General features: G+C 50.0%; 1 protein-coding gene and 1 long non-coding RNA gene across 3 annotated transcripts in view; both read right to left on the bottom strand.

Moving 5' to 3' along the window:
• LOC125717446 (copine-8) overlaps positions 1-26,874 on the bottom strand; it is a 48,109-nt gene that overhangs the window by 11,088 nt on the left and 10,147 nt on the right. The window contains exons 2-13 of the mRNA XM_048990414.1: positions 20,502-20,542; positions 18,144-18,190; positions 17,840-17,943; positions 16,301-16,340; positions 13,296-13,372; positions 8,519-8,582; positions 7,391-7,494; positions 6,368-6,472; positions 4,197-4,238; positions 3,882-3,957; positions 2,297-2,350; positions 1,719-1,780 (exon numbers count right to left, since the gene is read on the bottom strand). Of these exons, the coding sequence (XP_048846371.1) occupies positions 1,719-1,780; positions 2,297-2,350; positions 3,882-3,957; positions 4,197-4,238; positions 6,368-6,472; positions 7,391-7,494; positions 8,519-8,582; positions 13,296-13,372; positions 16,301-16,340; positions 17,840-17,943; positions 18,144-18,190; positions 20,502-20,542 (816 nt within the window). The remainder of the gene's footprint in view (positions 1-1,718; positions 1,781-2,296; positions 2,351-3,881; positions 3,958-4,196; positions 4,239-6,367; positions 6,473-7,390; positions 7,495-8,518; positions 8,583-13,295; positions 13,373-16,300; positions 16,341-17,839; positions 17,944-18,143; positions 18,191-20,501; positions 20,543-26,874) is intronic.
• LOC125717597 (uncharacterized) lies at positions 18,197-20,492 on the bottom strand. Of its 2 annotated transcripts, XR_007384577.1 has the most exons (4): positions 20,211-20,492; positions 19,937-20,090; positions 19,544-19,723; positions 18,197-19,509 (listed from the first exon to the last, which is right to left on the bottom strand). It is a non-coding gene; the product is annotated as an uncharacterized LOC125717597 (long non-coding RNA). The 2 variants fall into 2 exon arrangements; XR_007384562.1 differs by having other exon boundaries at positions 18,197-19,723.

Here is a 26,874-nt window from a genome sequence, read left to right as displayed (position 1 = left end):
ATAGTTTCGGGAGGTTGCAAATACCAGGGATTCTAGAAAAATCTCCCATATTTACATGACTCTGCCGTTAACCTCTAGCAAGGCACTCTGGGTGTTAGCAGAAGCCGGAGTAAGCCACTTGCTAAGGGAGCGACGGATATGACGAAAACATCAAATAATAAACACAGTTAATCTCTGTCTCCCAGGAGTTTTTTATGCATTACAAAGCCTTTTTCCGCAGCATTAGCATGAGTCTGAAAGAAGCTGCACGCTCATCTATATTTCATGAATCTGGTGAGGCAGTAAAAACGCCCGAGGAGGTAGAGGAGCAGCACTCAGGCGCCGCGGCGTCACCGTGCCAGCAGGGAGCCTCCGAGAGCGGGCCCCGCCCACACATGGCCCTGGCTTCATAGACGCGCAGCTGAACTCGTCCATTTAGCGTGCTAATTACCGGCGGCGGACCAGGACTCTAAATATAAACCCCAATCGAGTTCAGCGGAGCCGCCCGTTTCCTCCTGTGACAAATCGACAGGAATGCACTCGGCTCGTTCGTTCACCGCAGTAATTAACACGCACACAAGGGGACCCGCAGGACATGGGCGGCATTCCAGCTCAGCCAGGCTGCCACTCGGCTCCTCCTGATGGGGCGTCGGGAGGCGACCGGAGGGTTAGATGAGGCCAGCTTGTGGGGATGCTGCATGAACACCTCTGCTTAAGAAGCCAAACTTCCTGACACACATTCATCTACAGAAGGGCCCATACCAATAACACGGCGCACAAATTACGGCTTCCATTCCGGCCACAACAAAGAAAGTCAAAAAACCGAAGACAGACAGAAAGTGCCCTAAATCTACAAGGTGCTTCTGATGCTGTTCGACACTCTCTTCTGCTTACGGTGTTTCCATGTTCTTAAGTGATTTTCCACTTGCTCAAATAAGCATTATCATCACATTCAGAAATAACTGCACTCCCTCATTACTATGGGTCAGATAAGGAGTTCCTCAGGGACCAGTGCTGGGACCAGTGCTTGTTTCACTTTATATCTACCCTTCTTGCAATTCACAGGATTCATACCCCCTCAGTCACCCTCAGTCATGTAAGTCATCCACACTGAAGACTGACCATTTCATGCCTTAGGTGAGCCTACACAATGCTGCCGTATGTCTTATTCCTAATTCCTCATGCAGTGTCTCTATCATGTATCAGATATAGTGGGCATCTTCTATTCCATGCTTGGGTCCCCCAGAATGCCCGGAACTTTAAACTAGCACAGATGTGGCATCACTGGCTGCCCTAACAGTGGTGCTAAAGGAAGGCCCTCATTTAAAATTCCTTCCAAATAACACATCTCCTAAGGCTGGCACGAAAGGCCCTGTCCTGGGGTGGGGAAGCTGTTCCACGGAGGGCCAATGTGGGTGCGGGTTTTGGGGATGGCCCCTCGTGCAGCCAATAACAGTGGGTCCCCAGGACTACAGTTGAGAACTACAGTTCTATTATTGGCTGATTGAGAGGTCATCCCAAAAATCCACACCCACATTGGCCCCTGTGGAACAGCTTCCCCACCCCTAGGCTGTGGGATTGCTTTGATTTTTTTACTCAGATTTTACTTCCTGGTTACAAATCCCTACTGTTATATATCTCTATGATGATTCTCTTGTGGCTAAGTATTGTGAGTTGGTGATGTCAACCATTGAAAACAGAACGGAATTGATCTGACATGTTGGTTTTATTTTACTTACCCGCCTTTGATGTAGTCGAGAAAAGTGACTTCGGTATCGACGAGGAAAGACAGCAGAGTTACCTGTTGGGGAGATGCTGTTTTACAAAGGAACCATTCTGGGAAAATGACCTTTGAAAAATAATCCTCCACCTCCTCAAATGTTTTTTGGTGGCTTTGGCTGACTGAACTGTTCACGGTTGGTCTTAATAAAAAAAAAAAAGGTTCTCCCTGTCATACATAAACACACATGCCTTGGCTTTGTGATGTTCAATCCCACAGACAGAGCCGACTGCTCATTAAATATCAAGCCAGAAGCCTGAGGTCTCACACTGACGACTACGCTAATGATCAGTGTGGCGTGAAGCTCATAAGCTCTGTAATCCTCAACAAGGCCGAAATGCATTGGGGGATCATTAAGGAGATTCAAGCGCATTAAAATGTGCCGTAAAAGGACACCGTTTGGAGCAGTGAAGACGAAACATCAGTATGAATGCAAACATATTTTAGGGTGTATTTATGATGATGCCGTCTTACGTGTTTATGCCCAGTGAAACCAAGGACCTACTGCGATTCAGTCACTGGCACTGCAATACTCACCGTTCCGGAATTTACGTACTTTTTCTTCTTTCCCCTTTTCTTTGGATTGATAACCTATAGAAACACCATGTTTGATTATTATTATTATTATCCTTTGCTACACAGATTCACTAATGATGCAAACATATTTGTAAGCATCACCTGCTGCAGATTAATTCCACAAGGCATCATGAGAACAACCCCTCCGATACCATGAGCCCGAATTAAGGTATTACCTCACATTTTGGGCTCTTAGTTGAATTTCTCTGAAAGTCCTGTTACCCCCCCTGAAGGTCTTTTCTTTCCACATCATCTGCCTGTCCTCCTACATGGTCTGCAAAATCTGCCAGCCGTGACGCCAGTCTTTCAGGATTACAGTCCTCACGTCATTAATGAAAATTTAAAGGGCAACATTGTGCATGACATGTGGTTATCGAGGACATGTGTATTGACTCCAAGATAGGAATCACAGTCCGTGATCATGAAGTTAAAAGGCCAGTTTAGAGAATATGACATAAGGTCTTGGATGTGTGTGACAAACAAGGATATCAGACATGTGCATATATAAACATACACGGTTCATATATTCCCATCATTGTCTGTACGCTCCAATCATTTCTATATGCATAACCCTAATCCCAACTATAACAACGTAAACCCCTACCCAGTTCATGCTGTGAGTTTCCACATGGGGAAACTCATTTTTATAAATATTTGTGACTGACCTAAAAATTCCAAAAGTCTTGTATTTTGTTTGGTTACTTATGGATGAGGTTAGGGCTGGGTAGGTGTTAAGGTTGTCATGTTGGGATTAGAGCTTTCCCCTTAGAAATGAATGGAGTCCCCACAAAGATATGAATACAAACCTGTGTGTGTGTGTGTGTGTGTGTGAGTGTGTGTGTGTGTGTGTGTAGATTATGTTTATATTACATTGTGGAGATCAAATGGCCCCAACAATGTAATGAAAACCTGTTGTTCTGACATTGTGGGGGGCATTTTTCAGGTACCCACAAAGATCTGTGAATGCAATCAAAAAACTAACCCTAAAGTGTAATGTGTTTATAAAGGAGGAGTGGCTTCTGGTATTGGCTCCATCATGGCTGCCGATTCAGGCAGAGATACTGACACAGACAGACACACTGGCTGTCTTTAAGAGTGCACTCCCTTTGGGGCTAGACTGCCGAAAAATTTGCCATGATCCCAAGAATTTATGGCAAATCCTTACGTCCAAGTGGCAGTTTTAAAGTTAATGACTGCATGCGATGTAACGGTGTCATCAGACAAACACAGCCTGCTTAAAATAACTCCTTGCCTGTGTTATTTCCACTCTAAATAGTGTGCCTTAATTAACCACCATTTGTTCAGCTCTCTTGGGGGGGGGGGGGGGGGGGTCAGGCTGGCCCTCTGTCATTATATGTTCACGTGAGATCCTTGAGTACTACCAATGGGGGAAAGGAGGGGTTACCTCACCCGGCTAATCACTGCCTGCTTACATTCAACAGGTAGAGCAAAATCCGTAAGGTAGCCATGCCACTCATTAGCAGGTAGGGGGCACTCTCGAGCTGAGGTAGCAGTTTGGCGGTCCTCAGCTGGATCGCAGTCTCACCTCATAGACGTTGAACTGAGACTGTCCCCTGGACAGCTCTCTGTAGCTGGTGGTGAACTCGCCGATGAAGTCGTGGCTGCAAGTCACCATAAAGGGCACGTCAACGTGATGCATTATACACACCCACGTGTGCCTTTCAGCATGGTGCACTGTACACAAACACACACGTGTGCACACGCTCTCTGATCTGATCCCCACACAGCCTCCATTTCTGCGTATGTCATGACCCAGAAAGGAACCCTGGCAGAGAACTGACCAGAGGAAGGAAGGGCAGGGAACACAAGGAAAAAGGCACAGAGGAAGAGGAGACCTCACCTGCCATCTCGGTCCCAGTCATAGACTTCAATCTTGATTGTCCTGCAGGGACAGGGATGCCACAGTGAGTCTCAGCAGACCAGTACTCTGCGGCATGCGACTAGCGGGCCGGCACTCTACTGCACGTGATCAACGGGACGGCACTCTGCTGAATGCGACCAGAGGACCAGTACTCTGCTGCACATGATCAACGGGAGGGCACTCTGCTGAATGCGACCAGAGGGCCGGCACTCTGCTGCATATGGTCAACGGGACGGCACTCTGCTGAATGCGACCAGAGGGCCGGCACTCTGCTGCACATGATCAACGGGAGGGCACTCTGCTGAATGCGACCAGAGGGCCAGTACTCTGCTGCACATGATCAACGGGAGGGCACTCTGCTGAATGCGACCAGAGGGCCAGTACTCTGCTGCACATGATCAACGGGAGGGCACTCTGCTGAATGCGACCAGAGGGCCGGCACTCTGCTGCATATGGTCAATGGGACGGCACTCTGCTGAATGCGACCAGAGGGCCAGCACTCTGCTGCACGTGATCGACGGGACGGCACTCTGCTGCATGCAACTAGCTGACCGGCACTCTGCTGCACGTGATCGACGGGACGGCACTCTGCTGCATGCGACTAGCTGACCGGCACTCTGCTGCGTATGATCAACAGGACGGCACTCTGCTGCGTGTAATCAATGGGGCAGCACTCTGCTGCATGCGACTTGCAGGCCGTCACTCTGCTGCACGTGAAGAGCGGGTTGGCACTCTGCTAAATGGAACTAATGGGCTAACACTCTGCTGTGTGTGATAAGCGGGCCGGCACTCTCCTGCATGGGACTAGTGGGCTACTTCTCTGCTGTGTGTGATGATCGGACTGGCACTCTGCTGCATGCGACTAGTAGGTAGGCACTCCGCTGTATGCGCCCTCGAACAATTTTACAACAGCTTGACCTAAGGTGGATTCCAGTCAGTCTTCTGCTGACTTCAGTGTAGCTCCCCAGCAGAGACATTCGTTACTCATGCGCGGCCGCATCATCTGCAGCAGTCCACATGGCCTGCGACAGCAATGTGTGCAGCTCAGATCACATGGCTTAGTCTGATGAGCGCAGCTGTACTGAAGACTGACTGACTGACTGTACTGAAGACTGGCGAGAAGACAGGTCGCTGACCTTCACTGAATCAGCACTAAGCCAGGGGAATGCGACAGGAGCATGTCTGTATATGTTATCTTTGCATTGACAACAGGTGAGCATACAGGGTCAGCATTACAGAAATGCCAGCCGCAGCTGAAAGCTGATTGGCCCCCAGAGTGTTCCTCTGCCACTCACCAATTCAAGACATATTATTGATTAATGATGAGGTTAACCCCTCTGTATGAATTATGGTCCTCCTTATATCTCCCATCTTAAAGAAATACTAGAATTGCCCCTGAGCAATGATCACCCGCTACAGGGTTGGCTGTCCTGAGGTTACCAAAAATGCACATGCTCTACTGGGAAGCTACCCCCCGAATGTGACAACATGGCACCTGTCAGTCTACCTGCCTCAATGCTACTATGACCTTTGCCCCTGGAGTCAGACAATAACATGAATCAGTGGAGAGACCGACCGGTATACCCCGTTCCACGAGATTAAGGGATCCGGCGTAACCAGGCACCGATTAAACACGGCATCCAAGAGGAATCCCGCACTAATCCGTTAATGTTCGACTTTTTGTCTGCAAACGATTCAGCTGCGGAATGTGGGTTGGACTGGCTCCTCCAGATGGACGGAGGCTCCCACTTTGGAGATGAGCAGCGTGGTGCCTGATCGCCATGGAGACGTGAGCCTCACGGCAATGCTGTGTCTCCTGTGGCCCATATAGAGGGATGGAGAGTGCCGCCACCGTATCCTGCCACTGTCTTCCGCCGCCGCTCGTGGTTAATCATAGGCAGTGGGACGGACTGTTTGAAGCGTCAGTGAATACGTATGATCATGTCCAGACCATGTAGGTGAAGCACCCGGCCTGGCCTGGCTCAGCCCAACCCAGCGGTACCTGCCATCCCATTTAGTCTTCCTGAGCCAGCTTAGGTACCGACCTGCCGCAGGAATGCTCTAACATCACAGCAAACACACAGCGAATGCCACCATGAGACCCATTTTTTATCATCTGCTATATGCAAAAGATGCCCCACCCCTCTCACCTGTCGTAGTCCCCATTGCAGAGGGCCCTGACGGAGATCTTGAAGGCCTGCCACACGGGGTTCAGGGTGTTCTTCACCACCTCCGTTTTGTGGCAGATCGTAAACCTGCAACCGAAAAGCATTGGTGTTTGTATACTCTGCCAAGTTTACAGGAAAGCAGCCTGGCTCATCCCGTAGCTGCATGCGGAAAATCAACACTAGATTATATCAGAATATTGGTTCAGATGAAGTATGCGTATAAGCTGCCTTGAAGGTCCACCTGAAACGCCTGAGTAGTGTTTCTGTCTCTGAGCTGTTATAGTACTGTGTACTGTGTATGAGCAGTGTTTCTGTCTCTGAGCTGTTATAGTACTGTGTAAGAGCAGTGTTTCTGTCTCTGAGCTGCTATAGTACTGTGTGTGAGCAGTGTTTCTGTCTCTGAGCTGTTATAGTACTGTGTAAGAGCAGTGTTTCTGTCTCTGAGCTGCTATAGTACTGTGTGTGAGCAGTGTTTCTGTCTCTGAGCTGTTATAGTACTGTTTATGAGCAGTGTTTCTGTCTCTGAGCAGTTATAGTACTGTGTATGAGCAGAGTTTCTGTCGCTGAGCTGTTATAGTACTGTGTATGAGCAGTGTTTCTGTCTCTGAGCAGTTATAGTACTGTTTATGAGCAGCGTTTCTGTCTCTGAGCTGTTATAGTACTGTGTATGAGCAGTGTTTCTGTCTCTGAGCTGTTATAGTACTGTGTATGAGGAGCGTTTCTGTCTCTGAGCTGTTATAGTACTGTGTATGAGCAGTGTTTCTGTCTCTGAGCTGTTATAGTACTGTTTATGAGCAGCGTTTCTGTCTCTGAGCTGTTATAGTACTGTGTATGAGCAGTGTTTCTGTCTCTGAGCTGTTATGGTACTGTGTACAGTATTTACTGTGTACTGTACAGTGTTTCTGAGCTGAACGTAATAAAAAGTTCTGGCAGTACAGGGACAAAGAAAGATCTCCCTCACCTATCTATCTATCCCTCATCTGTCCATCTCATTGATCTACTCACGTTCCATCTTCATTGCTACGGTAGAAGACCAGAAACGGGTCGGATTTTCCGAAGAAGTCTTTCTTGTCCAGTTTATTGCCACAGAACTGCATCATTACGGACTCCTAAGAGAAACAAATATCTTCATTTCAACACTTGCACATAACACAGTACAGAAGAGAGCATCCAGTTCACAGAAGACACTGGAAGAGCATTTCACTCCTCTGAAAGTTTAAACAGTTGGGGCTCTTTCTAAGGAATGCAGCAGCAGAACAGGTCCATCCTGGGAAGCCTCATTCCCATGCTGGGACGAGCCAAACCTAAACCATGCCCCTACCGTCACTCGGCCTCATTGGTTCCTATAATACACCAGTTTATTTCAGCTCAGATGGACAACCAAGTTCCGGAACCTTCTCTCTACAGTACGCAACAGCAGTGCACTTCAGCAAGCACACCAGACTGCTTACACACTTCACAGCCTGGACTTCTCAGAACCATTTGGGGTGGGGGGTGGGTGGGTACTTTCTCAGATCCAACAGGGCTTTCATTGGGGGGGGGGGCATGTGTCAGAACCAGGTGGGTAGGGTGGGCAGGTGTTTACTTGACAGCATACAGGTGGAGCAGGATGGTTGATAAATGCGCCCTCTCAACACCACATTTTCACCCGCTGCTCACACTCCATCCAGCCTCCATTCAGGCAGCACAACTCATGGGACAGGAGGACAGAGGATAGAAATCCGGGCGGCAAGGGACAGGACAGGGGTCAGAGGGCAGTGGATAGTGGGACAGGATGACACAGGAAAACAGAGAACAGGAAGATGGACAGGAGGACAAGATGGAAGAACAGACCCAGAGCTAAATGGACATTATTTCATCATTTGATGCTTGGAAGCAAAATGACCAAGAAAACACTAATGTGCAGCAATGTCAATGATATTACGGTAACTAACTTCCTTTGTTAAGCAGGTATTTATTATGAAGTGAATAATGAAGGTAGGAAGTGCCTTTACGGTAAATATGTAACAATGCACTGATGACGTGCCGTAAAGCTGCCCTGTGGCCCAGAAGGAGACGCGAGACCTTGAGGAATGGTGACCTCGCCCAGAGTCACACACAGTGCCCGACCTGCTGGAGGTGCTCTTCACTCACCCGGCAATTGCTCAGCTCCTCTGCTCTCACAATGATGGTCCCGCACTTCTTGCCGGGAATGCCCCTGTCGGAAAGAGGCCAAGACATGCGTTATTATCACTGGCTGTAGGGGGTGCAACAGAGCTTTGTCATCAGCTCCATCTCACCCTCTTTCTACCCTCTTGGGAAGAGAAGGGACTGCATCTGACTGATGGGAAAACTGATGTGGTGGTCGGGGGGGAGTCTCACAAACTCACAGCATAAATCCCCCCCACCCATGTGACTGAGGAAGTGATGGATGACCCAAAACAAAGGAGACATAAAGAGGCATAGCAGCCCATGACTGTGACCTGCCTCACAATTACATTAGGCGAGGTCTCACATGTCATTGAACAGGGTTCAAATTCCACTCCTATTCTGTGTGTGCTGCTTGCAAGTTCCCCCACAGATTTACCCCCCATTTACAGTCCAAAAACACTAAGTAAGGTATTTCCTATCCTGTGTATGTGTGCCAGTCCAGGGTGAACCCCAGCCTTTCCCTATTCTGACAGGGATATGCTCCAGGGGGGCCTGTACCTTTGGGGGCCTTTGGGAGAAGGACGAAGGACAGGCAAGTGGCATATTACAGAGTCTAAATGGAAATGGCAGCATGTCACGCAGCCGTCAATATGACGTCCGTCTGTCTAAAACTATGACAGTAGCACCCTCCTGCAATAAGCCGTTAAATCGCAGGCAGAGAGCGAAAACATCCTTCACGAAATGCTGAGATGCCTCTGATGTAAGCTGATAGATGCGACCACCGATTAGGCTTTTAAACATCCTGCCGTGTCAATTTGAGGAAAAACAGCAGCTGAAATCACTCCTGAATCCACTGCTACCCAGCGTCTGGCCTGGGGGGGGGGGACTACTACAGGATGATCAAGGGTTATTTAACTTGGGCGCCGTAACTGCCAGTCAGGCTGAGACGATCCTGTTTTCCTGACTGACGGCTCTAGTGGAGAAATGCCATCCTCTGGTGCCGTGGTGTCATTTGTGCGTTTTAATGGCATCTGCCAGGTTCTCCGCTAACAGAGGCGCCCGGGAATGATGGATCCGGTCGCCACGGCAGCAAAGGCAATGTTTTCTCCAGTGCACCAGCTGCCAGTCATGCTACTGGAACATGTACGTGCTGAGGATGAGCAGAGCTGCTCATGGCCCCCGGCTGCCCCATCGGGCTCCTGGGGGTGGGGAATGTGGGGGGGGGTGTCAGTCTATGTCTATGTTTTGGGGGTGGTGTGCTGTTATACTAATGTTTCATTAGCTATAAATGGGACGATTTCACATGAAGGTGATTGCCACCTAATGAAATCACCTGAATGCTTTTCAGATTTTTCTTTTTTTAATCACCCACCACATCCCCAACCCCCGGAAAGCAGGAGGAGGCCCATACATTCTGTGCACGGTTCGTTGGAGGGAAGCAGGAGCCGGGAATGCTGGGAGCAGCAGGCCAGGTCCCAGTAAGATGCTGGCTGTTGGGTTGGGAGCTGTTACGCACAAAGACAGTGTCGTCACATCCCCAGCACACAAGTAAACGCTGCGCTGTGCCAACGTGCCAGAATCCCTATTAAATTTGGACGCACACAGCATCTTCTATTCTGGAGTTACCTCCCCATTTGTTGACAGACTGCTGCACCCAGACAAATTAAGGATCCACTCTTCAAAAGTAAGTTACACTAAGTACACACACAACAACAGCTATTCTAAGTAAGGGCTGATGCAGTTTGTTAAGCAAACCCGACAAAAGGAAGACGTCTGGCACAGAACGTGTTCCACTGTCGCATCGGTCATGCTTGCAACGAACTCTCCGGTGGATGAGGCCCCTCCCATCCTGCGATCTCGTGCGTGGTTATACTATAAGCAGCCGTGTCCTGACGACAACACGCAGACAGCCGGTCGGGGAGAAGTGGGCTGGCTCTGTGGCCTCCAATCAGGAGCCGCTGATTTGCAATCAGGGTATGAGTGTGCGGTAATTAAGAACCACCAGCTGCTCACAAATCGCACAGGCAGAGAGACCGGAGTGAAACGATCAGGTTACATTCTGCAAGCTATCTGCTCCACGCTATTCCTCCCTGTCAAGGAGGCTCCAGCTGAACTTCTATATGGAGCTGTGACCTTCTGACCCTGTGATATCATCATCATCGTCACCATCATCATCATCATCATCATCACACGCTTCCTTCATCAATCAAAGGAGCCACAGGCCTGTGGATCAGTCTGTCAGCGCATCCGCAACACCATGAACCACAGTTGGCCTCATTTAATCAGGAGCTGCCGCGAAGTCACACCTGTCGCACTCCAAGCTACAGCACCACTCACAGGGTACGACAGCAGCTGCGTACGCAGGATCTGAATAAACACCCTTACAGGCAAGAGCGCAATCTGCTACACCCCCGGGCACTGCAGGAGCCGACTGGGAACGCAACATCAACGGTAAAGTGTGCGTCCCCCCAGGACTTACAAACCTAGGAGTAGAAATGCAGTAACTCTGTGTGATAATTGTTTTGTCAGTGGATCAGTCAGTTAACTGATCATTAACTAACTCTCTGGCATTCAGTCGTCTCACTTTCAGTCGCCATTAAAGACCAAGACCAATGTTAGTGTGGAATGAAAGTTCTCTAGTCCATGATTTTTCTTTTATATGCTTCATGCATATCTTTCTACACATATGTCATATCTGACCTAATACCCGCTGATACACATACCTCACGGAGCTCACCCAGAGATCTCACAGAGCGTCTCACGGATCTCGAGGTGGACACTGTGCCCTGACCAGGCATAAGCGCTGCTGAGAGAGATGAGACAGTCTGACAAACCCAGACTACATCACCACCAGAATCATCAGCTCCTAATCCCTTCAGTCATGCTGTCACACTTATGAAGAAGAAAATGGAAGCATTTCAGGAGCAGATGGAAGCTCAGGGTGGTCTGTTGCGGCCCTGTCTTCCTGCTGCCTGATCTGTACATCGTCTCAGACACTCTGACCAATTCATGTGCAAAGGAGTGGAGAGCTCCTAGAAGCTAAGCACTAGAAAGCCTCTTCAGCGTGGCAGGTGACCTCTGCCCATGGTCTGGAAAGACATGGAAACACGGGACTGTTCGCCACACCCCTGCAGCACCAATTTGGACAAATGATGGATTCGTGTAATTAAGTCTAATTGTTGCCCATCAGCGTGGTTTAATGATTTCCTGCGGCAGATTCCAGAGCAGATGCGTTGGACTGCGGGGTCAGCAGGGCACGTTCCACACGGACCAGCAGAGGTGCTGGCAGGCCAGAGGGCTTTGGTACAGGCCCACGGCACCCCAACTGGGGCCTGAAACGCAGATGTAGTTGAGTCACATGGTCTGTGTACCTGCACTTAATGACGATGATGTTGCCATGTAATTTCTGGCTCAAATAAGACCTGCAACCTGTAACTTTTTCTTACATTGCCATGGAAAACCAATTCACAATTCACACTGCAAATGATTCCGTAAAAGGTAATTCTCATTTCTCTCTATGGACCACTAAAGTATCTGGATATTGTGGGTAATTTCCATCCTCTAAAGTCCCATAAGGCAGTGATGACAACCAAGCCAGCCAAGGTCATCGAAGGCTCAACATCGAAGGCCTTGATACACATCGAGGAGCTTGTTTGCTATTTCCAAGCAATCCGACTGAATCCTCTCTAAACATTAACACGTGGAACTTCAGGATAACCTAACGAATGTCAACCGCAGTGGTGCTATAATGAAAGAGGAAGATGACTTCAACTCACAGGGAAACATCACGCAGACAGCAGACAGGAAGCCGTAACGAATCTTGGCGTCTTTGAGTTGAGGGCTCATATAGCTCCAGGATATTCATGTGAGACTCAGATGTATCTGTGCTTGCTCTTGCACTTTCACGCACGTCTAGCTGAACCAATTAAAAGCTTAACACACTGCACTAACTGGGCACGCAGCACTACACACCCACAGAAGGAGAGCAGTTCCTGCTAATACATGCTGATAAGCACGACACAAGCACCCCGATATGAAAATGGAGGAGGGGACCTTACCCCTTACCAGCGTACAGCAAGAGGGTTGATGAACAGCTTCACGACTGGGGTGGCACCGTGTGCCCAGTACACCGTGCCCAGAACAGGACCAGTACATTGCTAACGAATAGTGGCGGGATCCCACCATGCAGAGAAGCATCCCCTTACAAAGGTTCATCAGGCTCCTGGCCTGTTGGGTCATATCGTGACTATAAGTGACATCACTGTGACCGTACCATGATGACACTGTGATACACCACGGCAACACCATGACCACACTGCGACATCACAAAATATCATCATAACTCCAGTCCTTTTGGGATGGTGGGGGGTCACCTAAGCTCACTAATAATCTAACCCTCCAAATGCTCCCCAATAGTACAGAGAGCTGCACATGTGCTGCGTCTCTGAGGGGTGGGATCGCAGTATCTTCTGACCTCCACATACTGAAAACCCCTTCTGGTCTAGCATGTATCTCCCACAGGCTGGTTTTCACTGCACCCTTGGCTGATCTGGGACCAGGCAGCTTCTGCGTGGCACATGCTTGTATTTGGGGATGTACAGGGATCGCAGCCTTTCTGTCAGCTGGACAGTATTAGCAGGAAATAAGAGATACCATGGAGGTACTGGACTGTGAAGGTTTATAGAACCAGTCCAGCGGGTTTCCGTTAAATGTGTCAACATTGCTGTGTTTAACTTTGAGCGACGGGACAGAGCAAAGCAGAGAACGTGGAGTTACTTACACCAGAGGCTTTTCCAAGCGGCTCCCCAAGGAGCCCACCACCTCCCCGAGGGTGCAGAACGCCTGGCCCAGGAAGTCCTGTGGTAGAGATGAAGACGGAGACTCTCACCACACCGCACAGCTCTCTGCTCTTCCTCAAAGGTCTCCTTTGGCCTACTGTAACGCTAGGAAAAACCTTTCCGGCACACAGAGTGAAATATTCCATTGTCAATCATATCTGCATGCACATGGTTATGCCTCATTAACAGGAGAAGCTACACCAGTGTGCAAGGGGGACGGACACGTTGACCTAGGTTGCACATCAAGAGGTGATGACCTTAAGGTCACTTTGGTCTGATAGCATCACGCAATGCTGCGCGTTCTGTGTCACATTTTTATGGAGAACTCAAATGAGCATAGAGCAAAGCAGAACCCAGAGTTAACAGCAAAGAAGGTGGGCCACTTATGCAGCTCACTGGCATTCAGTCGTCTCACTTACAGTCGCCATTAAAGACCAAGACCAATGTAAGTGTGGAATGAAAGTTCTCTAGTCCATGATTGTCAGAAGCTCATCACAGGTTTCAGTAACGCTATTTGCCTGCCTCACCTCTCCAGGGTCTTGAGCTGCTTGCTTCACTGCCAAAATAGGCGTTTGCCAACGAGCCAACTTAATTTGAATGTGCTGCCAGCAATTCCTGTGTTGCAGATCTGCATAATTTGATTGCAGCTTAGTTGTATTTTGCGTTAACCATGGAAAATAAGGCAAGTCACATTTATATTCGCTAACAAGATTATCCACTGCATACTGCCGCAGGAGTTGGCAAAGACACCTCCTTTGATGTTGAAGGACACACCCTGGCGTTCATGTGGCCGACTGATGGGCTGAAAGGCTGGGCTGGCAAAGTGGCGAACCTCAACCTCAAAGGGCGAAGGCATTAGCATGGGGAATACAGGGAACATGTAGTGCCACAGGAGCTCATAGAGCATCAGCCAGGAACTGCGTGGGGTCACACGCCCCAAGCCTAGCGGGAAATAGCGGTGTGTGGATGCTACAGCACAGAGAGGATCTCCAATCCCAGAAACACCTCCTTCAGCTCTGGCAATGTGTTCCCACAGCACATTAATCCAATCTCTTGAGTAGGAGGGCGACGAGACGAACGATTATTATTAGTGTCGAAGCCTGCAATGGCATGAATTTGCAACGTGTTAGGTATAACCAGAAGCCCAACACTGCACGACAAAGGAGAAGTCCAGACCATCGCAATATAAATGTGGTACATATTCTTTACCATTGAGAGCATGCAGAGTCCCCTCCCTTCAACGCTAACTACTCCACAGAGTCCCCTCCCTTTAATACTAACTAGCTACTCCACAGAGTCCCCTCCCTTTAATACTAACTAGCTGCGGAATCCCCTCCCTTTAACACTAACTAACTACTCCACAGAGTCCCCTCCCTTTAACACTAACTAGCTGCGGAATCCCCTCCCTTTAACACTAACTAACTACTCCACAGAGTCCCCTTCCTTTAACACTAACTACTCCACAGAGTCCCCTCCCTTTAATACTAACTAGCTGCGGAATCCCCTCCCTTTAACACTAACTAACTACTCCACAGAGTCCCCTTCCTTTAACACTAACTACTCCACAGAGTCCCCTCCCTTTAATACTAACTAGCTGCGGAATCCCCTCCCTTTAACACTAACTAACTACTCCACAGAGTCCCCTTCCTTTAACACTAACTACTCCACAGAGTCCCCTCCCTTTAATACTAACTAGCTGCGGAATCCCCTCCCTTTAACACTAACTAACTACTCCACAGAGTCCCCTTCCTTTAACACTAACTACTCCACAGAGTCCCCTCCCTTTAATACTAACTAGCTGCGGAATCCCCTCCCTTTAACACTAACTAACTACTCCACAGAGTCCCCTTCCTTTAACACTAACTACTCCACAGAGTCCCCTCCCTTTAATACTAACTAGCTGCGGAATCCCCTCCCTTTAACACTAACTAGCTGTCAAATCCCCTCCCTTTAATACTAGCTATCCTGCAGAGATACCTCCCTTTAACAGAAACTACCCAACAATGTACACCCCCCCCCTTTAGTGCTACCTAATCTGTAAAATTCCCCCCCTTTATTGCTAACTAGCTGGCTGAGTCCCCCCCCCCCAATGCTAACTAGCTGGCAGAGTCCCCCCCCCCTTTATTCCTAACTAGCTGGCAGAGTCCCCCCCCCCTTTATTCCTAACTAGCTGGCAAAGCCCCCCCCCCCAATGCTAACTAGCTGGCAGAGTCCCCCCCCCTTTATTCCTAACTAGCTGGCAAAGTCCCCCCCCCCAATGCTAACTAGCTGGCAAAGTCCCCCCCCCCCCAATGCTAACTAGCTGGCTGAGTCCCCCCCCCCTTTATTCCTAACTAGCTGGCAAAGTCCCCCCCCCCCCCCCCCCAATGCTAACTAGCTGGCAGAGTCCCCCCCCCTTTATTGATAACTAGCTGGCAGAGTCCCCCCCCCCCTTTATTGATAACTAGCTGGCAGAGTCCCCCCCCCCTTTATTGATAACTAGCTGGCAGAGTCCCCCCCCCTTTATTGATAACTAGCTGGCAGAGTCCCCTCCCCTTTAATGCTAACTAGGATTAGAGTTAGGGTTAGGTACCATGAGCAAGCAGCTGTCCTTCAGCCGCTAATCAGTAATTACCGGGAGCCATGTGTTATTCAAACAGACAGACCGGCATAACGCTGTTGTCAGTCATTCCACGTTTTCATTGCCAGCAACACTGTGTTCTTTTAATGGCACTTGTGCCTCTTCTTCCATTATTTATAGCGTTAATTAGGATGCTTCCAGGCAGGCAGGGCCTGTGTTGCCTCACAAGGAAATTAGTGGGCGTCCAGCATCCCAAACACAGGCCGGCACACCAGAGAATCCCACTGAGTTTGAGTTCTCTCTGAGGATGAGAGGCTCTGTCTGGGGTCAGGGTGATAGTGGTGGGGGGGGGGGGTTGTGGCTCGGGCCGGACACTTAGACACTCACATGCTTTGACAGATTGGTGCTCTTTGAGTCGACGTCGTACCTGCAGAAAGAAAGGCTGCGGTTAGAGTGTGCTAGCGAGTAATGGCCTGGGAGGGACTTCCTCTCGGATGAAAGTGTGTGGTTACGCTTCTCTGTGAGGAAACACTACACACCCATCAATTCGATTCAATTCAGTTCAATATAGTGGCTTTGGGGCGGCATGGTGGTGCAGTGGTTAGCACTGTATGGGGCGGCATGGTGGTGCAGTGGTTAGCACTGCTGCCTCACACATCTGGGACCCGGGTTCGAGTCTCCGCCTGGGTCACATGTGTGTGGAGTTTGCATGTTCTCCCCATGTCGTCGTGGGGTTTCCTCTGCCTACTCCGGTTTCCCCCCACAGTCCAAAAACATGCTGAGGCTAATTGGAGTTGCTAAATTGCCTGTAGGGGTGCATGTGTACATACCTCATTTGTACACAATAATTTGAAAAACAGGAAAAAGAAATGAAAGAAAGAAAAGCAGATGACGACAGAGGAGTCCATGCAGTTCAACACTACAGGAAGAGAGGGAAATAAAACTGCACAGTAGGGGGCGTAGTTGTTAATCATCCAAACAGGGATCTTTGATCAGGGCATTTAACCTGAACTATCCCTGCAACAACTGGCATAGGTCTGAAGGTGCTGCCCTGTCACTGTGCCTTGTTTCGGTGGCAGTGAAAGGCTGAGGGTGATGGCACTGGGCTGAAGGTCCTGAGAACATTCCCCAGATGCAGATGACCAGTGACCAGTGACCACGGCGGCTGGAATGTCGCTCTGAGCATGACCGTCGCCGGACTGCTTAATTAAATGCAGTCCTGGAGCGAACATTTAATCTCGAGTCTCATGTGATTCGTGTAACAGAGAGAGACAAAAAGAGGGAGAGAGAGAGCGAGGGAGAGATGAGCTGAGGGGAGGAGAAGGAGTGAGGGAGAGAGTAATCTATCAGACCACCTTCCATGATTTTGATTCCTCCCTTGATTTCTGACTGACACGTTAAGGTGTTTTGCAAGCGGATGATTCTGCATGTTAAATGCTTCTGCGTCACCGTATGTGTGCACGGCTGCCCAGAATTCCAGTGCCAGCAGACAGGCATGGCGGCCATATTCCTGTACGGCTCGGGGGGGCACTTACAGTTATATGGACTGAAGTCCGGCCACACTCAGGCCCTGGGTTGGCACGTCACCGTCTACGAGTGCCCCACCAATTCATGCACATAAACCCCTGGCGCAGCGCGTGGGTCGGTAGGATGGCTGAGATGCCCGTATGCAGAGAAGGCCCCACAGGCTTTAATTATATGTATCTATCACAGATAATGAGCTTATTGTCCGCACTGTGCAAACAGCAGCCAGAGCGGAACGTCACGCTCACATGTGACAGGCGCTCCTCAGCGCTGCCGCCCTGATCGTTGTGCCTCTGTCACCTGTCACCATGGCGACGCGGGGGTTCCATTCCTCAAGGCGGTGTGTCCACCCTACCCCCCCCCCCCCCACCCGGCCCGGTAGGAAACCTCGCATTCACTCACAGGTCGAACCGCAGGTTCTGCCTCTCTTCAAAGAAGTAGTCCAGGATGAACTTGCGCACAAAGTCTGGGTTCAGGGTGTTGTCGATGACTTCCGTCCTGCCAAACTGGGGGGGGGGATGTGAGTGTTAGAAGGCATCCTGGTAACGGGGCAGCCCCCGGGGGGGACTTCTAAAGCACCATAAGGAAATGCCCATAGAATCCAAACCATGGCACCGGAGCTATTTCTGATATTACTCAATGTTTACCCAATGGGGGGTTCTGCAGGGAGAGACACCACGGCACCACCAGGAAACCCCATACTTACTTCTCTCCACTCCTTGCTGCCGACTCCTTGTGTGTAAAGCACACAAACTGCAGAAAAGAGGAAATCAGTGTGTGATAACACGTGGGGGGGGGGGAGTCAGAGCTGTCAATTTACAATTACTGTTAGTGTTAAAGGGAGGGGACTCTGCGGGGTAGCATTTAAAATGGGAAGCACATGGCAGGGTGCACGTCAGACACATACAATAAAAATGCATCAGTTTCAAAAAACATTTCTGTGGCGCCAGCTAAACGGCGGAAGTCAGCCCAGAGACGTTATTTGATCTAAGCTATCAGTGAAGTCGTAAAAATCATAACTGCCGATTTTATCTAAGGTTCTTGGATAGCTGGAATTAAAGTCACATTACGAGCTGCCAAGTGTTCCCACACTCTGAGCTACTTTCATTATCATCACAGCACAAAGCAGCGAGATTGAAGCTGCTCTTGGCAGAAGATCTGCCCTAATCTGTTTCCATGGGAATGTGACCCGTCTGTGTCCTGCCTGCCCGCACACGCATGGTACGGCGCAGCCAAGCCGCCGTGTCGTAGACTCCTCAGCACGCCTTGGCTCTGCCTGTGCATTACTGCTGCCGGGGTCCATGTTTAGGACCTGCAGATGGCTGGTACTCCCCTGCTCCTTGCATTACGCCCCCCACTGAGAGCCATCTTGCAATCGCAGCACTTACAGGTAGGATACATTAGGCCCGGTTCATGCTGACGCGTCTCTTTCAGGCTGGTTTAATTAGCCGATGGTGCAGGCTAATCCTGGGCATTAGAGGGGTTTGGACTGCCCGCTGGCTCCAGCACATGCCTTGTCCATCACCGGCTTGAAAGTCCTAACACAGATACTGTAGACTGGGCACCTTCTCTCTGGCTCCAGGCATGTGGGACAGCTTCCCATCCCTCGCCGCAGTTGTGCCACCTGCCTGTCCTCACTGAACATCACATGGCTCTAGCCTTACTGTATGCCTGGCAGCAGGACTGAGCGGGCCTCCCTGAACACCAAGTAAGTGAAGCGAGCAGACCAACTGAATGCCGAGAAGCAGGACTGAGTGGACCATACTGAACACCTAGCCAGAAGACTAAAGCGGACCTCACTGACTACCACGTGGCAGGAGACTCACTGCATACCAAGCAGTCAGACTGAGCAGACCTCACTGAACACCACGTGGCAGGAGACTCACTGCATACCTAGCAGCCAGACTGAGCAGACCTCACTGAACACCACGTGGCAGGAGACTCACTGCATACCTAGCAGCCAGACTGAGCAGACCTCACTGAACAATACGTGGCTGTAGCCTCATTGCATACCTAGCAGCAGGACTGAGCTGCTTCACTGAACACAATGTGGCAGGAGCATCACTGAACAACTAGCAGCAGGACTGAGTGAGCCTCACGGAACACCTGGCAGCAGGACTGAGCGGGCCTCACTGAACACCACATGCCTGTAGCCTCACTGAACACCTGGCAGCAGGACTGAGCGGGCCTCACTGAACACCACATGCCTGTAGCCTCACTAAACACCTGGCAGCAGAACTGAGCGGGCCTCACTGAACACCACATGCCTGTAGCCTCACTGAACACCTAGCAGCAGGACTGAATGGGCCTCACTGAACACCTGGCAGCAGGACTGAGTGGGCCTCACTGAACACCACGTGGCAGGAGACTCACTGCATACCTAGCAGCCAGACTGAGCAGACCTCACTGAACACTACGTGGCTGTAGCCTCATTGCATACCTAGCAGCAGGACTGAGCGGCCTCACTGAACACAATGTGGCAGGAGCCTCACTGAACACCTAGCAGCAGGACTGAGTGAGCCTCACTGAACACCTGACAGCAGGACTGAGCGGGCCTCACTGAACACCACATGCCTGTAGCCTCACTAAACACCTGGCAGCAGAACTGAGCGGGCCTCACTGAACACCACATGCCTGTAGCCTCACTGAACACCTAGCAGCAGGACTGAGTGGGCCTCACTGAACACCACATGCCTGTAGCCTCACTGAACACCTAGCAGCAGGACTGAGTGGGCCTCACTGAACACCACATGCCTGTAGCCTCACTGAATACCTAGCAGCAGGACTGAGCGGGCCTCACTGATCCCGGCAGCAGATCCATGTGGGATTTGTGTCTGTCTCAGCACCTTTAGCCTAATCTCCAGGGTGCCCATTCACACCAAAGCCCAGTGGCCCAACCCAAGAAGGGCTGGGGGAAAGGGGAGTGTTGCTAAGAAATGGACGGAAGCTTGGAGGGCTGGTGGGGTGTGGAACAAGGTGGATGGAGTTCTTTAGCAGGCAGCTTCGGCACACAGTTCAAACCACGCATCCAAAACAGGCGAATCAAAAATGTAAAGCATCTTACTTGGGTCTGATTTGGAGAATGTATCCATGTCAAGGAGATTCCTGCAGGGGAAGAAAATGGAGAAGAGTGAGGCCAAGCCAGCACATTGAATTCATTTACACAAGAAGAGAGATAAACAGGGTGAGAAGCCAACCAATCACATGAAGTGACAAGCCAGCCAATAACATGGGGTGATGAGCCAGCCAATCACGTGGGTGATATCTGAGTGGAACAGCCTGAGCAGTAGCACAGATGCTAACTGAGGGAGACAGTGTGTGATGTAAAGTGACAAGGACACCCTCTCATAACACCCTCATCCCTAAACCCAAAACATCCCAAAAAATATTTTCACCCCAAAAGCAAAACAGCGCTTTCCCCATGGTGGGGGGGCATTACATTCCAAATGTGACACAGCTGGCTTGCTGATGTCCTCCGATCTGCATGGGTAGCTGGGGTGGAAGCTCCAGAAGGACTTAAACATCAAGCCACCTGGGTTGGTGCTGTAGGTGATGGGCTGTGTGTGGGTCCCATGTGTGTCTTCTAGACCAATGTGGCAGGGGTGACGTCCACAACTCCTCCCGAAAACGGTCTCCGGGAGCCCAGAAAGCCTCCATGTGGACGGATTCTCCACCCGCGCTCCAGGTCGATACCCGCAGACCATGTCCAGAGATGAAAACATAACCCATTCTGTGAGAGCAAACGACCTTTTCCGACAGGCGGCTCAAAGCGTGTCCAGCTGGGCCCGGTGCCAAGCTTCACAGCTGTTCAAATGATGCTACATGGAGCCGATGGGCGCCTTTCCGCCACACGTCCTTCTGTGTGCTTAAGAAGTTTGAGAAGTTCTCCGGGAACACAGCTGCACGGAGGAGCTCCAGACAGCTGCATTTTCCATGGAGGTGACACCTGTGGCACCCCACAGAACACACAGCTCCACAAATATCTCACCTCAGAGGCACGCCTGATCACTACACTCTAATAAAGGGGAGATGAGTGGGAAAGGGGGGGGTCGATACGAGCCGGTCGCTCCATCACCGGCTGATTGCTCACTTTCCAAACCCAATAAACAACAGATTAAGGGCCGGGACCCTGGGGGCCCTCAGCTGCCTCCGGCAGCAGCTGTGGGGAGGGGTGCGGTTTGCTAGCGCCCCCGCATGCTCTGTCACCAACACGGCCCTCTGCAGAGGGTTAAGAGCTAACACCCAGTGGGGTCCCGACCCGAAGCACACCCGTGTATCTCTGCACTGGAGACGCAGATGTTGGCCTGACATTTCCCGCCTTCAAAGGCTCTGGGTTGAGGCATTTCACTTAGCCGGCAAACGCTCATGATCGGCCAGGGCGAGCCACTCTCTGTCTAACGAACAGGTACCCCCACCTGTCATCTACCCAAACCAGCTAGTAAAATGTCATCCAGACTCTCTCGCAGCACGTTTCAGGCAGGAGGGCATACGGGTTTAATCGGGGAGCAGTTACTGCACTGGTGCAGTGCATTGTGGGAGCCCAACTGCCAGCCACAACTGAGAACGTCCTGGAAAGAAGTTGTGACAGAGAGGGGGAAAAAACACGACAGCCTGGCCAATCCACAAACAGTCTCAGGCCAAAAGCGTTGAGAGCTGTGTTTGCCAAGCACACAGGCACAGCCAACCGTGAGATACTTTGGCAGGGGAACATGTGCTTTTAAACAATGACCATGCGGTATTGAAAAACAGGGAAATGTGACACACTTCGCACGGTAAATGCAGAAATGCTGGAGCGGTCCTGCGCTGGAACTCACTTAACATCCCGAGTCAGTGTGAAGCTGCCCAGGACCATGTAGGATTTGAATCAGTAAGGCCCTCACCAGGGTGACAGCGGGGAGGTGGAGACTCTCCTGGCCCATGCCAGTGACAGCACTTCCCAACCTGATTAGCTTATACAGCTTTTAAAGCCCCGTCAGAGTGTGCGGCCACATGGTCCACTGGGTGCTGATGTGTCACTCGCAGCTCACCAGGACCCAGCCAGTTACTGCACCCGTCACCCTGGCAACAAGCAACCAATAAGGCAGCGGCCAAGTTGACTGTCTATTGCTCTTTTACTGGTTTTGCTGGTATTGTGCCCCCTGGAAGCCTTAGCACACCACTGCTTTCATTGGCCGTCAGCAAAGTGCTATTCGGGCCGAAACATCCATTTGCTGAATGTCTCAAGCACTATCTAGTGATCAGCAAAGGGGCTACGGATGTGCGACACAGGTGAGCCAACAGCTAACATCACTCGTGGTGACAGGAAACTCAGGCGTCCTTCAGTATGCCTGACCAATAAACTGGGGTCCATCGAACAGCACGGGGCTGAGCAACTGGGCCACCAGGCACAGAGGCGGCCACCAATTAGACAGTGAAAACACTGGCGTTGAATCATTCCAGGTTATTTTTGTCTCAGTGGTCAGAGATCTGCGCACCAGGGTGGCCAAGACTGGAGGAGAAGGGAGAGAGAAAAAGAGTGTGAAAGCGGAGGGATATGGATCAGCGATAAGAGCACACAGAGCGTAAATGTGTCTCTGAAATGCAGTAACGTCTGCAGAATAAAATCCAAACTGAAGATTTAATTATAACAATATAATTTTCATGCCATTTTGATCCCTCTCTTACACAAGCAGGAGGACATTCACAACACCACGACCGTAACAGAAAACCAAAGTGTGCCTTAGGCACTAGATTTAGGTTCGTACCCTGAGTAAGAAGCACATAACTAAGTACGTGTAATTGATGCAAATTCACATTTGGAGCCAAAAATCGAATTGTCATCTCATTCTTACAAACAAATCTCCCTATTCATCCGTTAATGTGAAATCCTCCATTACGAAGCAGAAAACCAGCATTGGCACAAGATAAATTCTGTGTGGAAACACGGGCCTGCCTCCACCACCCCCTGCACCACTCTCAGGACAAAGGCGCGGTTTGTTGTCAGACCGGAGCGAGGTCCCCGAAGCTGCTCTCCCATCACAGACTCTTCCTCTATCATGGCCTGGATACGGTGTCCGCAGAGACCACAGCATCTCACTGCGCTAGATTTGCAGCCCGCGGGCAGCGCAGGACTCCGCGCTCACCAGGACGGGGGGCCGGGAATCCACTGTCGCACATCGGCGTGCAGCGAGGGGGCTCTTTAAATGGCCGGGGAAGGACAGGAAACCTGAGGCTGGGGGGATTCGAGGACGGATGTGAAACCGAGACGCCTCCATTAGCTGCTCTATTTTAGGGAGATTTCATTAAGACGTCAGGGCTCCTCAGTGACGCTTAAGTGCAGCATAATACTACAATGCATCGTTTAAGCAGCACTCGACGAACGCGACAAAAATAATTCTGTATTAATCATTAATCCTTAACGATCCCTGACAGATCACTTCATATAACCTGTCAAACTGCTAAGGACGTGGGTATTCCATGCTAGGAGCAGAGGAACTGATTACATTCCAAACACACACACGCAACACACACTCTTACACACGAGGCCTAGCCTGCAGGTTCCTGTAAGTATATCGCATTCACTCTGTTCCTCAAAGTAGGATCAGTGCTCATTCCTTGGCTTCTCATGTCTTTTGACAAAGTGTGGAAATTGCCATTACTTCAGGACACACAGAGACGCATATGCAGACACCCATGTACAGACGCACCCATACAGAGCGAGAGGTAATGGCCAGTCAGACGACCACCACTCTCCGACAGCAGGGGAATGATGCCGTGCAATGTCTAAGGATGTATTTAAGTAGTATATCTACAGGAAGGGATTTAGGATGATTACTCAGTATTGCAGCAATGCCTTCTGGGTAGTGGGCATACAGAGCGCTACGGGGCCAAATGTTACTTCTGGACACAGACGAATTGCCATAAAAATAGGTCAGAAACATCCTTCCATGATGACTCAGTCAAGACAGACAGTCAGCCCCAGTGTACCAGCCTCAGCCATCGAACCAAGAGGCTGGGTGCCTCTGAGGCGCCTTTAAAACCGTTATACTGCAGCACGTTTAGCCCACAACCCTCGGGTTTCGGGGGGGATGCCACACTGTCTCCTTGAAAATCGTTATGTGCAGTCCATCCAACTAGCAGTAAGTGTGTTGGATCCTGGTTGGACACCCCCTCCTCCATCGTTACACAGCCAGCAGGTGCGCGATCACACTCAGCACACCAGCGTCTTCTATTGCATCCTAGACGCACATGGCGATTTCACTGTAAGATCGTTCTGATCTTTCTAAAGTGAATGCACAAATGGAGGCTGACGGCAATGCCCGTAGTCCCTCTGTCCCTTATACAGCCAGGCAGACGATCCCCGCTGGGAAACCCGAAGGTGGGAATCTCTCGAGGAATGTTGAGAGAAGTGTAAATGACAGAAGAAATGCCACAGAGCGTCAGGTGACTTCACTACGGAGGGATTAGCGGGAGCGGCAGAGTGCAGTCACACATCTACGGGAACCCCAGCATCTGGACGGACAGCAGAAGATCAGTAATAGGGGCCATCAGACACGGAATCCACAGAACTCATTAAATTCACAGCACCCAGATGTTTTCATTGCATAGAGGAGGTGATTTGGAAAATGTACACACTCCAGACCACTTATGACAGGGTTTATTTCTGTGAAAAACATTGAATGTAATGCTTTTTAAGACCTTTTTAATGCCACTCTGAGCCGTCATTACTTACATTCAGACTATTTTCATAGTTTTCCACATTACGATGAATGAACCTGAAGAATTTCTACAATCATGCAGAATCATATATAACTGTGCAAATAATAGATGTCATAACAGTTCTGTTAACCATGCATCCATCCATCCACCCATCTATCTTCTGTACCTGTTTGTCCCATTCAGGGTCACAGGGGTCCAGACGCCGATAACCAGTACAGTACATATTCAGTTTAGGCCAGCTGAAATGGCACTTTGGAACAGTTCAGGGATAGTAAGGGAAAAGGTTAATTTAGGAGGCCGAATATGTTTTCATGTGAGCAGAAATTGCAAAGAGTACTTTGCAAAGACTGACTTTAAAAAATATGCAACAGGTCCTTTACTTTTGCACGGCCCAAGAACTGCGACTCTTGATAACAGGATTAAACTTGCTGATCCTCCCAATAGCAAATTTGAACATCCAAGTGTAACTTCCTTGCTGTATGCTATCTGGGAATCTGTAAACATAACCTGGAAGAGCTGAGAAACACCGTCGTTGGGGTCATATGAGTGGTGATGGGGCACCACGAAACGTCTGCCTGCAATGCTCCAGTTCATCCAAACGTTACTCTGAGGTCATCTGTCGCTGGCTAAGCTGTCAGAAGAGCTACAGTAGAGGACGTGATTGTTGCTGTAATGGCAGCAGTGGCGGCTTTAGTACACTTTGCTGTATCTGTTACTATGCTGGCAACGCTGCAGGAATGCATAATAGGCACAGACGCCTGCTGTCGACTCTTCACAGCCACTTTGTATCTGGTCAGCCGCATGTGAGACTTCACTGTATTAACAGCCATATTACGCCGCATGTGTGACTTCACTGCATTAACAGCCGTATTTCGCTGCGTGTGAGACTTCACTGCATTAACAGCCGTATTGCACCACGTGTGAGACTGCACTGCATTAACAGCCGTATTGCACCGCTTGTGAGACTTCACTGCATTAACAGCCGTATTGCACCGCGTGTGAGACTTCACTGCATTAACAGCCGTATTGCACCACGTGTGAGACTTCACTGCATTAACATCCGTATTGCACCGCGTGTGAGACTTCACTGCATTAACAGCTGTATTGTGTTGCGTGTGAGACTTCATTGCATTAACAGCCATATTGCGTTGCGTGTGAGACTTCACTGCATTAACAGCCGTATTTGGCCGCGTGTGAGACTTCACTGCATTAACAGCCGTATTGCACCGCGTGTGAGACTTCACTGCATTAACAGCCATATTGCGTTGCGTGTGAGACTTCACTGCATTAACAGCCGTATTTGGCCGCGTGTGAGACTTCACTGCATTAACAGCCGTATTGCACCACGTGTGAGACTTCACTGCATTAACAGCCATATTGCGTTGCGTGTGAGACTTCACTGCATTAACAGCCGTATTGTGCTGCATGTGCCTAAGGGAGTTGCACTTGTGCACGACAGATGTTGCCGGGACACATCATTTCATTCACACAGATCACAGGGTCATAAATATGTTGTTTTTACCTCTAGGGCCCCAAACCCATGAACGGACATGTGAGTGAGACTTCACTGTATTAACAGCCGTATTACGCTGCATGTGACACTTCACTGCATTAACAGCCATATTACGCTGCATGTGAGACTTCACTGCATTAACAACCATCTTGCCTACCTTAAACCACTTCTAGCAGACAATCTTAAGGGCTTGAATCGAAAGCAACTGGAATCCTTTATTTTTCAG

The sequence above is a fragment of the Brienomyrus brachyistius genome, chromosome 1 (genome assembly GCF_023856365.1).
Source record: "Brienomyrus brachyistius isolate T26 chromosome 1, BBRACH_0.4, whole genome shotgun sequence".
Taxonomy (NCBI): Eukaryota; Metazoa; Chordata; class Actinopteri; order Osteoglossiformes; family Mormyridae; genus Brienomyrus; species Brienomyrus brachyistius.
The sequence above is the reverse complement of the archived record's forward strand: the minus strand, read 5'-3'. Positions and strand labels throughout refer to the sequence as shown.